This window comes from Bufo bufo, chromosome 1, assembly GCF_905171765.1.
Source record: "Bufo bufo chromosome 1, aBufBuf1.1, whole genome shotgun sequence".
NCBI classification, from domain to species: Eukaryota; Metazoa; Chordata; class Amphibia; order Anura; family Bufonidae; genus Bufo; species Bufo bufo.
This window is the reverse complement of record NC_053389.1, coordinates 764801719-764819288: the sequence shown is the minus strand read 5'-3', so window position 1 is coordinate 764819288 and position 17570 is coordinate 764801719. Positions and strand designations below refer to the sequence as shown.

The following is a 17570-nucleotide window of genomic DNA, read 5'->3' as shown; positions in this document are numbered from 1 at the left end:
GACCATTCCTCTTTACAGAACTGTTTCAGTTCAGCAATATTCTTGGGATTCTGGTGTGAATCGCTTTCTTGAGGTCATGCCACAGCATCTCAATCGGGGTGAGGTCAGGACTCTGACTGGGCCACTCCAGAAGGTGTATTTTCTTCTGTTTAAGCTATACTGTTGTTGATTTACTTCTATGCTTTGGGTCGTTGTCCTGTTGCAACACCCATCTTCTGTTGAGCTTCAGCTGGTGGACAGATGGTCTTAAGTTCTCCTGCAAAATGTCTTGATAAACTTGGGAATTCATTTTTCCTTCGATGATAGCAATCCATCCAGGCCCTGACGCAGCAAAGCAGCCCCAAACCATGATGCCCCCACCACCATACTTCACAGTTGGGATGAGGTTTTGATGTTGGTGTGCTGTGCCTCTTTTTCTCCACACATAGTGTTGTGTGTTTCTTCCAAACAACTCAACTTTGGTTTCATCTGTCCACAGAATATTTTGCCAGTACTGCTGTGGAACATCCAGGTGCTCTTGTGCAAACTGTAAACGTGCAGCAATGTTTTTTTTGGACAGCAGTGGCTTCCTCTGTGGTATCCTCCCATGAAATCCATTCTTGTTTAGTATTTTACGTATCGTAGATTCGCTAACATGGATGTTAGCATATGTCAGAGACTTTTGTAAGTCTTTAGTTGACACTCTAGGATTCTTCTTCACCTCATTGAGCAGTCTGCGCTGTGCTCTTGCAGTCATCTTTACAGGACGGCCACTCCTAGGGAGCGTAGCAGCAGTGCTGAACTTTCTCCATTTATAGACAATTTGTCTTACCGTGGACTGATGAACAGCAAGGCTTTTGGAGATACTTTTATAACCCTTTCCAGCTTTATGCAAGTCAACAGTTCTTAATCGTAGGTCTTCTGAGAGCTCTTTTGTACGAGGCATCTTTTACATCAGGCAATGCTTCTTGTGAAAAGCAAACCCAAAACTGGTGCGTGTTTTTTATAGGGCAGGGCAGCTGTAACCAACACCTCCAATCTTATCTCATTGATTGGACTCCAGTTGGCTGACACCTCACTCCAATTAGCTCTTGGAGATGTCATTAGTCTAGGGTTTCACATACTTTTTCCACCTGCACTGTGAATGTTTACATGGGGTATATAATAAAAACATGGTAACATTTAATTCTTTGTGTGTTATTAGTTTAAGCAGACTGTGATTGTCTATTGTTGTGACTTAGATGAAGATCAGATCACATTTTATGACCAATTTGTGCAGAAATCTATATCATTCCAAAGGGTTCACATACTTTTTCTTGCAACTGTATTTGGAAAGGCAAGACTGTTTAATAGGGGGCTTTAAACGTATCCCTCGCTAATCTAGAGGTTTACTTGTACCACAAGAAAGGGGAGAGGAGACTATCAATGGCCGTGAAATGAGCATTGGGGAGTTTCAAACGTGACGTCTGGTATAAATAAAGTTGTTTTGGGAGTGGGACCATTTTAACAGACAAAGGGGGTCATTTATCAGTAATGGTGTAATTTGCGCCAAAAACATACTAATGTTACAAATCAAAAGTGGTGATTTGTTTCACCTCATATATCAAAAGGTGCACGCCGCTTGTAAAATGTGACTTTTTAAAATATCAACTTGATTATTCGCCTATTTCTCTTGATTTGAGACATTTTAACGCCAATAGCACTAAAATGAGACTTTTCAGCCAACCCTGCCATACCACACTTGCGACTTTTGAAACATATTTGCAACCTTTGAAGCATATTTGAGACATTTCCAGTAGTAAATTGCGACTCTGGACATTTTTGTAATTGTTGAATGTCAATTTACTGACAGAACCCTGTTGTTTAGCTCATTTATATTAGATAAAAATAAATGCATCCTATTTTAATACTTACCTGTCACTTGTTCCCACAACACTTTGGTTTTGCTTTTCATAAATGCAACTTTTTACACAAATCACCACCAGATAAGCTGGCTTAATTGTCTGCAACAATTTGAGTCATTTCTGCCAATAAGAGGATGATGTGCAATATGCGCCAATTTGATAGCCCCGCCCACTTTGACATATATAACTCATTTCTGGCGTGATGCATTCTTTATGGAGAAAATTGTGGAGAAAACAGTTGATATAAATGGTGCAAATTAAAACGCCATACTTTTTGGCACATTTTACGCCATCATTCTGGCTCAACATGCTTAATAAATGTCCCCCAAAGGCTCCTTTTACATCTGCGTCAGAAGCTCCGTTCATGGCTGTCGCCCAGAAATTGTCAAAAATAGCAGATAGAAAAGTCCTGCATTTGTCTCCGCTAAAAAATGTTCTCACAAGCAGAAACTCAAATGGATCCCATTATAATCAATGGATTATAGTCAATGGAATCTGTTAGTTTCTGTTATATGTGAATACGGCACTTCCGTTATTTTGATTATTCTCCTATGAAGGAGAAAAACAACAAAAAAGTGTTCATGTGAAAGCAGCCATATCTGACCACTAGGAACAAGGGCAAATGTTCTCATGCTATCAACTTACGGCAAAAATACTCCATAGTAGGAATATCATTGAGCTGGACAAATGTACCTACATCTCACTGTTCCCAAGTAGGTAAATTGTTCAACCACTAAAAGTTAAGACTTAGGAGAAATACTTTCTTGGAGGCTCCGTATTTAACACTAGAACCAAAAACCTGGATCCAAATTGCTGAAGGCCATGGATATAGTCATGCAAGACAATGAATAAACCGTTACTTCAGCTGTTGTAAACCTCTCAGTAGAAATTCATTTGGTGTTCTTCCTTCTTCATATCTTACTTATCAACTATCTTTTCAGGTTGAGGCTTTAACCCATCAACCAAGAGCAACATCAGTCCATGCAGTGCGAGATTCTGAATTGGCAAAACTGCCAGATGGTGCTTTGTCTTATATCAAAAGGAGATACCCGCAGGTATTTACATAAAGGAAAGTGATTTCATGGAACCTCAGAGGCATCTCCTAAATAATTGGTTACATAAATGAGTATTTAGGGTCCATTCACACGTCCGCAAATTGCGGATCCACAAAACACGGACACCGGCGGACCGCACATGCCAGGCACTTTAATAGAAATGCCTTTTCTTGTCCGTGGCTGTGGAAGGGAAGTGCAGATGCGGACAGCACACTGTGTGCTGTCTGCATTTTTTCCCGCCCAATTGAAAATGAACAGGTCCGCACCCGTTCCGCAAAATTGCGGAACGGATGCGGACCCATTCATGTGGACGTGTGAATGGACCCATAGCTGATTTTAATGTTGTCAGTGTCCTTTCTATCTCCAATAATGGCCTACAGACCCAAAGGAAGATAGCAATAGTGTAACGGATCTCCTGGCACCCCGACCAGGTACCTCCGTCGATGGATGCTCCTAGCGCTTCCTGAGTACTCCAAGCACTCCACTTGACACCATAACCGCCACAGACCCCACGAACCGCCGAAGCTTGGTTGAGGTCTCGCCGTCTCCTACCCACCCTGGACCTACGACAAGGCTCCAGTGGGTGAACCTCTCCTAAATCCAGAGAGCTGGAACAGCTCTTACAAGAGCTAGTAGTTATAGCCAGGGGAGTATAGCAAATCTTCAGTGTATAGCAATCCCCAGTGTTGATCAGTTACCCAAACACCAGCCTCAACATGATGAAGGGTAAAACAGGAACTCTCTATTGAACACACAAGCATTGACTTATACACATTTTCCAACAAGGTTACCACCCACAGGGTTTTGTAAAAACAACCAATAAACACGTACAATACAGTAAAACACTCCCACACAAAATCCTCCCCTCTGCCTGTGATACAATTACCTTACACAATGAGTTAATGTAATCATCACAGGCAGGAGAACACACAATGTCTTCTGTCCTGGAGACAACCGAGGAGTAATTCAATTATCTCTCAAGACAAAGGGAAATCACCAATACACACGTGGAGACAATAGGACAGAGATCACTACTCAAATATACAATGTCCCACCCTTTACAGTACACATAGACATTTAACATATCCCAAAATGGCACGAATTAGACCATGGGTTCAAAAGTTTTGCATGGGCTGATGAGAGGGCCTATAATCCTGGGGCAAGAGGCTGGCAAACAGGCCCCTCCAAAACCCAGTGGCGAGGTTGGTTTCGCCACAAATAGCATATAACATTATGGAGAAACATTGATCATATGATCACCCGAGGTAAAAAGACAATTTTATTATCGGTGCTTGGCAGCCTCTTTATTTTGAGGATAGTGAATTGCCCGGAAAGTCCTTTTAACCCCTTATCGCCCTGCAGCGTACAGTTACACCGGACGCAGCTAGTTCTTAAAGAGTACCTTTCATCGGTCCAAACATTGTGAACTAAGTATCATGATCTATACAGCGGCGCCCAGGGATCTCACTGCACTTACTATTATCCCTGGGCGCCGCTCCGTTCTCCCGCTATGCCCTCCGGTATCTTCGGTCACTTGGTTATAGTAGGTGGAGACTTAGGGGACTTGGTTATAGTAGGAGGAGACTGCCCTTGTTCTCCTGGGCGTCTTCTTCTCCCAGGCTGTAGCGCTGGCCAATCGCAGCGCAGAGCTCACAGCCTGGGCCATTTTTTGTCTCCGGAGGGCATAGCAGGAGAACGGATAGGCGCCCAGGGTTAATAGTAAGTACAGTGAGATCCCTGGGCGCCGCTGTACATATCATGATACTTAGTTCACAATGTTTGGACCGATGAAAGGTACTCTTTAAGAACTAGCTGTGTCCGGTGTAACCAGTACGCTGCAGGGCAATAAGGGGTTAAAAGGACTTTCCGGGCAATTCACTATACTCAAAATAAAGAGGCTGCCAAGCACCGATAATAAAATTGTCTTTTTACCTCTGGTGATCATATGATCAATGTTTCTCCATAATGTTATATGCTATTGCTATCTTCCTTTGGGTCTGTAGGCCATTATTGGAGATAGAAAGGACACTGACAACATTAAAATCAGCTATGGGTCCATTCACACGTCCACATGAATGGGTCCGCATCCGTTCCGCAATTTACTCTAGACATAACTACTGTGGGGGGCAAATCTGGGCATAACTACTGTGGGGGGCAAATCTGGGCATAACTACTGTGAGGGGGAATATCTGGGCATAGCAACTGTGAAGGGGACACATATTTGGGCATAACTACTGTGAAGGGACACATACAGTATCTGGGCATAACTACTGTGAGGGGGCACATCTGGGCATAACTACTGTGAAGGGGGCACATCTGGGCATAACTACTGTGAGGGGGAATATCTGGGCATAGCAACTGTGAAGGGGACACATATCTGGGCATAACTACTGTGAAGGGACACATACAGTATCTGGGCATAACTACTGTGAAGGGGGCACATCTGGGCATAACTAATGAGAAGGGGGCACAACTGCAGGGAAAGGGCATAGCAACTGTTAAGGGGGCACATATCTGGGCCTAACTACTCTGAAAGGTGGCACATATCTGGGACCTACTACTATGAAGGGGGCACATATCTGGGCATAACTATTGGGAAGGGGGCACATATCTGGCCATAACTACTGTGAAGGAGGGACATATGGGCACAACTACTGTGAGGGGCACAATGTGGGCATTACTTTGGTGAAGGGGGCACATGTGGGCATTACTTTTCAGCCAACCCTGCCAGACCACACTTGCGACTTTTGAAACATATTTGCAACTTTTGAAGCATATTTGAGACATTTCCAGTAGTAAATTGCGACTCTGGACATTTTTGTAATTGTTGAATGTCAATTTACTGACAGAACCCTGTTGTTTAGCTCATTTATATTAGATAAAAATAAATGCATCCTTACCTGTCACTTGTTTAACCCATCAACCAAGAGCAACATCAGTCCATGCAGTGCGAGATTCTGAATTGGCAAAACTGCCAGATGGTGCTTTGTCTTATATCAAAAGGAGATACCCGCAGGTATTTACATAAAGGAAAGTGATTTCATGGAACCTCAGAGGCATCTCCTAAATAATTGGTTACATAAATGAGTATTTAGGGTCCATTCACACGTCCACAAATTGCGAATCCGCAAAACACGGACACCGGCGGACTACTGTGTGCTAGCACAAAGGGGGAATATTTACTATGTAGGGGCATTAAGGGGACTGGGTATGTATAGTTATGCTTTGGGCAGAGTTATAGACATGGCCTAGTATGAAAGAAATTGCACATAATGTCCCTATTTTAAATTTTCCAAAGTTGATAGGTATGGATAAGTTCTTATGGTGGGATATTCCTGAACAGTCTTTCTGAGTATTGAATAGTTTTTTTTAGCAGAGCTGATTGTTAATACATGGATGTTAAAATAATTGGACACTTGCTTTTGTGGAGGTTTGGTTCTATCAGTAATCATACAGTAGAAGAGCTTCAGGAGATATCTCTAGAAGAGACCAAATAATTAAAGGGGTTGGCCCATCTCACACATTGGTGGCATATTGTTAGGACATTTCTTAGCTCTATTGTTTGTATATATAACGGTGTGCAGCCATTTAGTTTTTTGTAATTATGTTTGCTTCATGGATATGCACCTGTGATTCTGAAGGTTCTAGTCTAAATTTTCTTGCAATATATTGAGGGTAGCACCTCTTTTAGACTGAACACGCCCATCTACCTGGGACTTCTGAGCAGAGTACGTTTGTAGCTGGTTCCTACACTGCCCTGAATATTGTAGGCTTAAGTAAGTCCATAGTGAGGCAGTATATTTAGTGATAGGGACCCATCTGCGGAAGCCACCTTGACGCCTGGTAGATGGGCCTGACACGTATGTGCGCTAAGAGCTTCCATTATTCATTTATAGTCGGTATTGTACCACTTTTATCTAGAATGACCCCCCATTTCTTAGCTCTATTGTTTGTATATATAACGGTGTGCAGCCATTTAGTTTTTTTGTAATTATGTTTGCTTCATGGATATGCACCTGTGATTCTGAAGGTTCTAGTCTAAATTTTCTTGCAATATTGTGAGGACATGCCACAAATGTCCAATAGGTTCGGGTCCCAACTGTGGGATCTGCATATATCTCTGGAATGGCACCCCCAAGGCGAAGAAGAGGGCACCTCGCATGCTCTCCATTTGCTTCTATGGGAGTTCCAAAAAGAGCCAAGTCAGCATGCTGGGCTATTTCCAGAACTCTCATAGAACTGAATGCAGGGCGCAATGTGCAAGTAGGTGCTTGTCTATTTGCGGCACTCCCTTATGAATGAAGGGTGGCCGTGCTTGCGCAGTGTGCCCTCGTTCACTTTGGGGGCCTAATTCTAGAGATAGGTTTGGGTCCTAGAGGTGAGACCCGCACCTATCAAACATTGGTGGCATGTCCTTGCGATATGCCACCAAAGTGTGACATGGGACGACCACTTTAATTAAGAAGGGCAAAAACAGTTTTTTTCATGTTTCTAAAGTTTTTGTCTGAGATGTGGCGAGCTCACGCATGTAAGTCTGCGCCTACACATTGACTCACTGAAGACAAGAATACTGCAGCGGGGAATAATACACAGGCACCAGAAACGCTATTGTACAGTGCATGCACAATTCTCTGGCACCAACAAGGATATTGAGGCATGTTGGTTGGTGGCAATTCAGCACTTAGGTGATACTGGCCTAGCGATTGTTTGGTGATGAGGCTGTCTATAACCGGTCTTCCCTAACTGTACGGCAGTGTCTGTAGAAGCTGAATATAGCAGGTCACTCTGCTGTCTCTCATCCTCTCAAAGCTTTACTTGAGGCAAATTGGTAATTTTCCTCTCTGAAGAAATCTGTAACAGGAGAAGGAGCAAGGCAGTCTGCGTCCTTTCCAGTCTGTCTCTAGACAGGAACCCCCCTCTCTTTGCAGGAAGCAGAACCAGCCCACTCCTACCAAGAGGGGAGGAACAGGGTGGTTAACCCTGTTCCTGCCAACCTTTGCCAAAACTTCCTTGCTGGTAGTATAAGCCAGGAAACAAACAATGAAATACAATGCATCACAATAAACAATGTGTAGTACCCCCAGATCTTTTTCACTACACATATGCCAGATGTGAGGATGGAATCACTTGTGGGGACGCAGTGAGCTTAACTTCAAGTAAGAAAATTGCTACCCCATTGACTTAAAGAACCTTATTTACATATGACCTGCAGGGGAATAAAACTTTTTTTTCTGCGATCATGCGCATCGGACATCTCAGACAAAAACAACGTTAGAAGCATGATGAAAGCATCTGTAAGATAATGCTGGCGGTTTATGATGCATTTTGTAGCTGACATTCCCTATAAGTATCTGTTTACTGCTTTTTATTAGCAATAAGTATTTTTTATATATTTTGTATATTATCTCTATTATCTCTATAGGTGGTCACCAGACTTATTCATATTTTAAGCCACAAAATCCTGGGAAACCTACAACAACCACAAGGCGATCTCAGTGGTAAGATTGTTTTCTTCATTGGGACATAGAGGTTGTCTCACTTAATAAATGGGTGTCAATATCTAATTTCCAAAATTGTCTCTACATTGGCCATGTCAATCCTAATATGTTGAGTAAGATAAGCACTAGTGTCTATAGATCAAAACCATTTAATATTCCACTACGGCAGGGGTTCTCAACTGGTGGCTCTACCCCCTACTGTGTGGCTCACTATGGGAGTCCTGAGTTATAATCATATGTACTGGCAATTGACAATGTTGCACACCTATTGTAGATTTGCCACCAAACAGTGCCAATTTGGATGGTATAATTCTAATATTAAAGTTCACACTAAAATATTTAACAGCAAATGTTTGCAAATTTCAGGTTTTTTGTTACTCCACATTCAAAATTTCTCTCCTCTATTTTTGAATTGCCTGTTGCTCCCGACCATCGATGAAAGTTGAAAAGGTTGGGAACCTCCGCACTAGGGTATTTCCCTGGATATTGGGAGACATTACCAACATTGTCTTAGGGCAGATATATTTGAGTCTGTAATACCTGCTCAAAGTTCTGCAAATGTAATAAAATGGAGCAGATGGCATTAAATATTTAGTACGTCTTGCTATGAATGTTGTACTCATTTCTTCTCCATGTACCACCATGTGGCTGGTGTACATGTACACTATCAATTTACTAATCTTAGCTAAGTCAAAGACTATCTTAACTACTCAAAGAGTTTAAAAGGTAGTTACTGGAAAGCATTACTTCCTATAGAAGTCATAGTTGTGGGGGAGAACAAATATGTGGTGGGATAAACACACGTAGAAAGTAGATATAAAAGTCATGTGAGTCTTAAGAACAGGTACAGAAAACATAGAAACATAGAATGTGTCGGCAGATAAGAACCATTTGGCCCATCTAGTCTGCCCAATATATCTGAATCCTATGAATAGTCCCTGGCCCTATCTTATATGAAGGATAGCCTTATGCCTATCCCATGCATGCTTAAACCCCTTCACTGTATTTGCAGCTACCACTTCTGCAGGAAGGCTATTCCATGCATCCACTACTCTCTCAGTAAAGTAATACTTCCTTATATTACTTTTAAACCTTTGCCCCTCTAATTTAAAACTGTGTCCTCTTGTGGTAGTTTTTCTTCTTTTAAATATGCTCTCCTCCTTTACCGAGTTGATTCCCTTTATGTATTTAAAAGTTTCTATCATATCCCCTCTGTCTCTTCTTTCTTCCAAGCTATACATATTAAGGTCCTTTAACCTTTCCTGGTAAGTTTTATCCTGCAATCCATGTACTAGTTTAGTAGCTCTTCTCTGAACTCTCTCTAGAGTATCTATATCCTTCTGGAGATATGGCCTCCAGTACTGCGCACAATACTCCAAGTGAGGTCTCACCAGTGTTCTGTACAGCGGCATAAGCACTTCACTCTTTCTACTGCTTATACCTCTCCCTATACATCCAAGGATTCTGCTGGCATTTCGTGCTGCCCTATTACATTGTCTTCCCACCTTTAAGTCTTCTGAAATAATTACTCCTAAATCCCTTTCCTCAGATACTGGGGTCAGGACTGTGTCAAATATTCTATATTCTGCCCTTGGGTTTTTACGCCCCAGGTGCATTATCTTGCACTTATCCACATTAAATTTCAGTTGCCAGAGTTCTGACCATTCTTCTAGTTTTCCTAAATCCTTTTCCATTTGGCGTTTCCCTCCAGGAACATCAACCCTGTTACATATCTTTGTGTCATCAGCAAAAAGACAAACCTTACCATCGAGGCCTTTTGCAATATCACTTATGAAGATATTAAACAAAATTGGTCCCAGTACAGATCCCTGTGGAACCCCACTGGTAACATGACCTTGTTTTGAATGTTCTCCATTGACTACAACCCTCTGTTGTCTGTCACTCAGCCACTGCCTAATCCACTCAACAATATGGGAGTCCATGCTCAATGACTGCAGTTTATTGATAAGTCTTCTATGTGGGACAGTGTCAAAAGCCAGTGTGAAAAGTTAAAGTCCTGGGTTGAGGACCCATAAGAAGCCGACATAGTCCCTTCTCATTTTCTTTCTTAGATCCTGGTAACATTGTCAAAAATCTCAGCACTGTATGCATTCTACCCTGCAGCAACAATGTCCCTCTCTCTGCATTTACCCTGGAGCTCAAACATGCAATGAGTGCCATAGGTAAGTCCTCAGCAGGAGAGTGGTTTATAGGACTACTCTCCTGAGCGATGATGGTAGGGCTTAATTGATTGACGATCTGCCTCTTTTAGGACCAACACTGGTTCTTACAAGTGACATCATCAGGGTGCGGTTTGGAGCCTATGCTTTAGAAAGGTTTGTGAGGCCCTTTCCATGCAATGCTCAGCCTGGCTTAAAGCGCTGTGTATAAACAGCTGGCTTGTTGGTGCAAATTACTGCTCAGCATGATCAAGATGAATGTTGGCTTTATTAAAGGGCAACATTAAGATACCTATTTGGTTATATTTGATGCCTTTTTCTGCAGCACTCATGAATGTCAGTTGTCTACCTGGTTAGCTCAACAAGAAGACAATCACCGTATTGTCCTATACCAGACTGAGTTTTCACTCACACCATGGACCATACGCTGCATCCGTCAGGCTGACTGTATTCTACTGGTGGGATTAGGAGAAGAAGAGCCAAACCTGGGGGAGGTGAGAGGGCAACATGTTTCATTTGACCACTGTTCTTAAAACCAAACCATGGAGACAAATGTATTTCTTTGACAAAATATTATTATTTACTTTTAGTTTATTTTTCATTTTGGTTGTAAGAAACTGTATTTAACTATTCCTTGGTCCACACCCATTTCTATAAGCTTGGCTGAAACCAATATGAAAACCATTACCCGTTGTTAAAATGGCTGCTTCCTGTGTTTGAATTAGGACTTGTAATCAGCTGCTCATATACACTGCTCAAAAAAATTAAAGGAACACAAAAATAACACATCCTAGATCTGAATTAATTAAATATTCTTCTGAAATACTTTGTTCTTTACATAGTTGAATGTGCTGACAACAAAATCACACAAAAATAAAAAAATGGAAATCAAATTTTTCAACCCATGGAGGTCTGGATTTGGAGTCACCCTCAAAATTAAAGTGGAAAAACACACTACAGGCTGATCCAACTTTGATGTAATGTCCTTAAAACAAGTCAAAATGAGGCTCAGTAGTGTGTGTGGACTCCACGTGCCTGTATGACCTCCCTACAACGCCTGTGCATGCTCCTGATGAGGTGGCGGACGGTCTCCTGAGGGATCTCTTCCCAGACCTGGACTAAAGCATCTGCCAACTCCTGGACAGTCTGTGGTGCAACGTGACGTTGGTGGATAGAGCGAGACATGATGTCCCAGATGTGCTCAATTGGATTCAGGTCTGGGGAACGGGCGGGCCAGTCCATAGCATCAATGCCTTCGTCGTGCAGGAACTGCTGACACACTCCAGCCACATGAGGTCTAGCATTGTCTTGCATTAGGAGGAACCCAGGGCCAACCGCACCAGCATATGGTCTCACAAGGGGTCTGAGGATCTCATCTCGGTACCTAATGGCAGTCAGGCTACCTCTGGCGAGCACATGGAGGGCTGTGCGGCCCTCCAAAGAAATGCCACCCCACACCATTACTGACCCAATGCCAAACCGGTCATGCTGGAGAATGTTGCAGGCAGCAGAACGTTCTCCACGGCATCTCAAGACTCTGTCACATCTGTCACATGTGCTCAGTGTGAACCTGCTTTCATCTGTGAAGAGCACAGGGCGCCAGTGGCGAATTTGCCAATATTGGTGTTCTCTGGAAAATGCCAAACGTCCTGCACGGTGTTGGGCTGTAAGCACAACCCCCACCTGTGGACGTCGGGCCCTCATATCACCCTCATGGAGTCTGTTTCTGACCGTTTGAGCAGACACATGCACATTTGTGGCCTGCTGGAGGTCATTTTGCAGGGCTCTGGCAGTGCTCCTCCTGTTCCTCCTTGCACAAAGGCGGAGGTAGCGGTCCTGCTGCTGGGTTGTTGCCCTCCTACGGCCTCCTCCACGTCTCCTGATGTACTGGCCTGTCTCCTGGTAGCGCCTCCATGCTCTGGACACTACGCTGACAGACACAGCAAACCTTCTTGCCACAGCTCGCATTGATGTGCCATCCTGGATAAGCTGCACTACCTGAGCCACTTGTGTGGGTTGTAGACTCCGTCTCATGCTACACTAGAGTGAAAGCACCGCCAGCATTCAAAAGTGACCAAAACATCAGCCAGGAAGCATAGGAACTGAGAAGTGATCTGTGGTCACCACCTGCAGAACCACTCCTTTATTGGGGGTGTCTTGCTAATTGCCTATAATTTCCACCTGTTGTCTATCCCATTTGCACAACAGCATGTGAAATTGATTGTCACTCAGTGTTGCTTCCTAAGTGGACAGTTTGATTTCACAGAAGTGTGATTGACTTGGAGTTACATTGTGTTGTTTAAGTGTTCCCTTTATTTTTTTGAGCAGTGTATATATGTGTGTGTATGTGTGTATATATATATATATATATATATATATATATATATACCTTAAGTCCTTGCCTGTGCAATAGGTCTCAATAGATCTGCCAGGTCTCTCTAGCTAACCAATCTTCTATGGGTGCTAAATGATTCTACAGAATTAGAAGAAGCATGGCTGCTTTCTTCTAGAAACAACACCACAACCATCCATAGATTTCATTTGTTATTGCAACTCAGTTCTTTGAAAGTGAATGGGGCTGAGCTGCTATACCACACACAACCTGTGGACAGATCTGGAACTATTTTATGAAGAAAGCAATCAAGTTTTTCTAATCCTGTACAACCCCATTAATATTACTCTTTCCCAGCAGTGATGGATCCACCAGAGCCATTGGCACTTGGGATTCAGAGGTCTACATTACATGTTTAGTTCCCTCTGAAATTAAACGTTTAGTTCCCTCTGTAATGCTGTTTAAGTCCTAATGTTATTGTCACTCTCTAGCTAGAAAAGTTCCTTGACAATTCTCCTGTTAGAGCCCTCAAACAACTTGTTCTCCTCCACCGGATGGATGGCCCTTCTCCTACAGGGACAGTGGAATGGCTAAAACTGAGGACTTGGGTCTCAGGACATTTTCATATTCGAGGTCCAAATAGGCTGTTCACCAAGAGACCTCCACATAGAATGGTAACTATAAAATGGTTTAAAGCAACTAGTAGATACCTAAAAAGATAAGTTCTTGAGAGTGAAAGTTTGGGGATGTTTAGACTTCATATTGTGTACCACTGGGGTTTGGTACATATAGAAACTATACCTTTGAAGTTTAACCCACTTAATCCTTCTTATCAGCTGGAATTCTACTCTAGAATCCTGAAGAAAGAAGTTGACTATCACAGTGACTTCTCACGACTTGCTCGTACTCTAACAGGAAATGCCATTGCTTTAGTATTAGGTGGTGGTGGAGCCAGGTTAGTGGACACAAGTCTACATTTTTTATTGCTTTATATGTGTTTCTTTATGTTGTTCAGGTTTTCAAATGTATTATGTTACTATTATGTACAGAGGATTCGCTCATGTAGGGATCATTAACGCTTTGGAAGAGGCAGGCATTCCGGTGGACATGGTGGGGGGAACGTCCATGGGGGCCTTGGTTGGTGGTGTTTATGCTGAAGAACTTGATGGCAGTAAAACTAAAGATAAAACCAGCAAATGGGCACAGGTAAGCTATTTTCCTCAATGGTTTCAACCTATATTTAGTTTGCAATATTCAGATGTACTTGGTTGGAATGTACTTGGTTGGAATGCTCATTCCTTTAATGGTCATCTGACACTCTCACATTCAATTTCTGTCATTTTTGTATATTTTTGTGTTATATTTACTCTATGTACTCTTAATCACCAGATGATGTCCTCTCTGCCCAGGACAGCCCTGGATCTCACCTACCCAATTACCTCATTATTATCCGGATCTGGGTTTAACACAACATTGATTCACCTCTTTGGGCAGCGGCAAATCCAAGTAACATATTTGTGGCTTTGATTTGAATTTTTAACTTTTTTATGTAGTGCCTCTCCCATATATATTTTTTATTTTAGGATTTGTGGTTACCATATTTCTGCATCACAACAGATATCAGTTCTTCGTCAATGAGGGTTCACCGAGAAGGTAAGAGGTACGTCTATATGCTGTAATTTATATTTGATAGGAACAACAGGAAATTGATTTTGATATCGCTCTGCAGGTATGCTTTGGCGCTACATTAGAGCTACTACCTCCTACATGCCTTACCTTCCTCCTCTGTGCGATCCAGTGGATGATCACCTTTTAGTGGATGGATGCTATGTCAATAATCTTCCAGGTAAGAAAAGAATGAGAGTTGAATATTGAAAAGTTGTTTCCATCTTTCTTTTAACTTCTCTGTTTTTGGATCCTAGCGGATGTGGCTCGTTCTATGGGAGCACGAACAGTTCTTGCAGTTGATGTTGGCCAGCAGGAAGAATGGAATACATATAATTATGGAGACAGTCTGTCTGGATGGTGGCTACTCTGGAACCGTATAAAACCTTGGGGAGCAAAAGTGAAGGTAACTCTTGAAGAGATGGCCTAACAAAGCTAGTAGCAATTTTCAGTTTTTTCTTTTTCGTTATTTACTCCCTGCCTTCCAGGAGCCATTTAAATGTTTCCATTCACATAGATGTTTGAGGGCTTGCTATTTGCCGGACAAGCAGTACTTTCTAATGAAATCATTTTAGATTGCATATGATGCAGTGGAAAGCTACCCCCCCCCCCCCACAATTCTGCCATAGTTTTATTGGTTTCATTTTTACAGCGTTCCATATGCGTTGAAAATTATCTGTAACCTTCAATATCCAGGTCAGTGCGATTACAGCGATGCCACACTTATATAGTTTTTACTTAAAAAAATAAAAACCTAGAAAGAAAACTTTCTTTTCTTTGCATTGCCAAATACTGACCCTCATAACTTTTTTATAGTTACAGCTGAGGGCTCTTTTTCTATATACTTATGTCCCCTTAGGAGACTTGAACATGCGATCGTCTGATCGCTTCTCCCATACACTACAATTAACTACCATTGCAGCCTATACGTTTTTCATTATGTTACTATGGATCCCAGTTAAAACCGGACAGTGACACACATCCCTTTTTTCGAATGTTATTATTTTCTGAACATTATTATGGGGCGACCATCTTGCCTTAACTGTTCTTAACAGCATTTTGAAAGCATTAAAAAATTGCTTCATGGTAGCCACATGGTTCATAGACACAATGGACAGGATAAACAAGCTTTGACCTATTGTGAATGGTGGATCTTGTCTTATCTATTGTGACACAGTGAGAGGTTTGGTCTGGAAAGACAGGTATTTTACTCCCAGCATGTGCTGCTGGGCTGATTTACAGACGGGTGAGGTCAAATACCGGACTGGATTTTAAATGACCGTCTGGGTTTTTGCAGCACCTGGCTGTCCTTAAATAGGCAGCTGGGCTCAGAAGCCATGTCTCTGTGTTGAGATCTGGGAGCCTTGTGTCTGGATGAAGGCTTGCTACCTGTTTGGCGTGAAAACAGGTTGTCACTGCTATGAGCAAGTACTCTTTCAGGCAGAATTGCCGCATGGTGTGAATTACCATCAACACTGCAAGTTGACTTTTGTTTAAATATGACTGCTTGTTTTGTCACTTGCCTAAAGTATGAATAAAACACTGAACTGTGGATAAATAGAACTGTAAAGAAATCAATAAATGACAAAAAGAAAGCATATAAATCACTAAAACAGGAGGGTAGCGAGGAAGCACTGAAAAACTATAAGGAAAAAAATAAAACATGTAAAAAACTAATAAAAGCGGCCAAACTAGAGACCGAGAGATTAATTGCCAAAGAGAGTAAAACTAACCCTAAAATGTTCAATTATATAAGTGTTAAAAAGTATAAATCTGAAGATGTAATGAGGGGGGAGTCGCAGAGAGTGACGAGGAGAAAGCAAATATTTTTTTCTCCAATGTATTCACTGAGGAAAATAAACTGTCAGATGAAATGCTGAATGTAAAAATAAATTCCCCATTAAAAGTGTCCTGTCTGACCCAGGAAGAAGTACAACAGCAACTTAAAAAGATTAAAATAGACAAATCGCCAGGACCGGATGGCATACACCCCCGTATCCTAAGGGAATTAAGTAATGTCATAGCTAGACCCTTATTTCTGATATTTTCGGACTCTATAGTGACAGGGAATGTTCCACAGGATTGGCGCATAGCAAATGTGGTGCCAATATCAAAAAGGGTCCAAAAACAGAGCCTGGAAACTATAGGCCGGTAAGTTTAACATCTGTTGTGGGTAAACTGTTTGAAGGTTTTCTGAGAGATGCTATCTTAGAGCATCTCAAGGGAAATAAGCAAATAACATCATATCAGCATGGCGTCATGAGGGATCGGTCATGCCAAACTAATTTAATCAGTTTCTATGAGGAGGTAAGTTCTAGACTTGACAGCAGCGAATCAATGGATGTCGTATATCTGGACTTCTCCAAAGCATTTGACACTGTACCACATAAAAGGTTAGTATATAAAATGAGAATGCTCGGACTGGGAGAAAACGTCTGTATGTGGGTAAGTAACTGGCTGAGGGATAGAAAACAGAGGGTGGCTATTAGTGGTACACACTCAGATTGGGTCACTGTCACTAGTGGGGTACCTCAGGGGTCAGTATTGGGCCCTATTCTCTTCAATATATTTATTAATGATCTTGTAGAAGGCTTGCATAGTAAAATATCAATTTTCGCAGATGACACTAAACTGTGTTAAGTAATTAGCACTGAAGAGGACAGTATACTACTACAGAGGGATCTGGATAGATTGGAGGCTTGGGCAGATAAGTGGCAGTTAACACTGACAAAGATATGCACATGGGAAGGAATAATGCAAGTCACCCGTACATACTAAATGGTAAAACACTCGGTAACACTGACATGGAAAAGGATCTAGGAATTTTAATAAGCAGCAAACTAAGCTGCAAAAACCAGTGTCAGTCAGCTGCTGCCAAGGCCAATAAGATAATGGGTTACATCAAAAGGGGCATAGATGCCAGTGATAAGAACATAGTCCTACCACTTTACAAATCG

At 42.0% G+C, this 17570-nt stretch overlaps 1 protein-coding gene across 9 annotated transcripts in view; it reads left to right on the top strand.

Moving 5' to 3' along the window:
• Positions 1-17570, top strand: part of LOC120986241 (patatin-like phospholipase domain-containing protein 6) — a 68056-nt gene that overhangs the window by 26556 nt on the left and 23930 nt on the right. For all 9 annotated transcript variants that reach the window (XR_005775660.1, XM_040414710.1, XM_040414706.1 and 6 more), the window contains exons 19-30: positions 2825-2938; positions 8361-8436; positions 10509-10619; positions 10709-10772; positions 10942-11110; positions 13440-13622; positions 13785-13903; positions 13998-14154; positions 14338-14454; positions 14532-14601; positions 14678-14794; positions 14871-15019. Coding sequence is in view for 8 of the 9 variants with exons in the window: in XM_040414710.1 (XP_040270644.1) it covers positions 2825-2938; positions 8361-8436; positions 10509-10619; positions 10709-10772; positions 10942-11110; positions 13440-13622; positions 13785-13903; positions 13998-14154; positions 14338-14454; positions 14532-14601; positions 14678-14794; positions 14871-15019 (1446 nt within the window). In the remaining variant the exon portion in view is untranslated. The remainder of the gene's footprint in view (positions 1-2824; positions 2939-8360; positions 8437-10508; positions 10620-10708; positions 10773-10941; positions 11111-13439; positions 13623-13784; positions 13904-13997; positions 14155-14337; positions 14455-14531; positions 14602-14677; positions 14795-14870; positions 15020-17570) is intronic.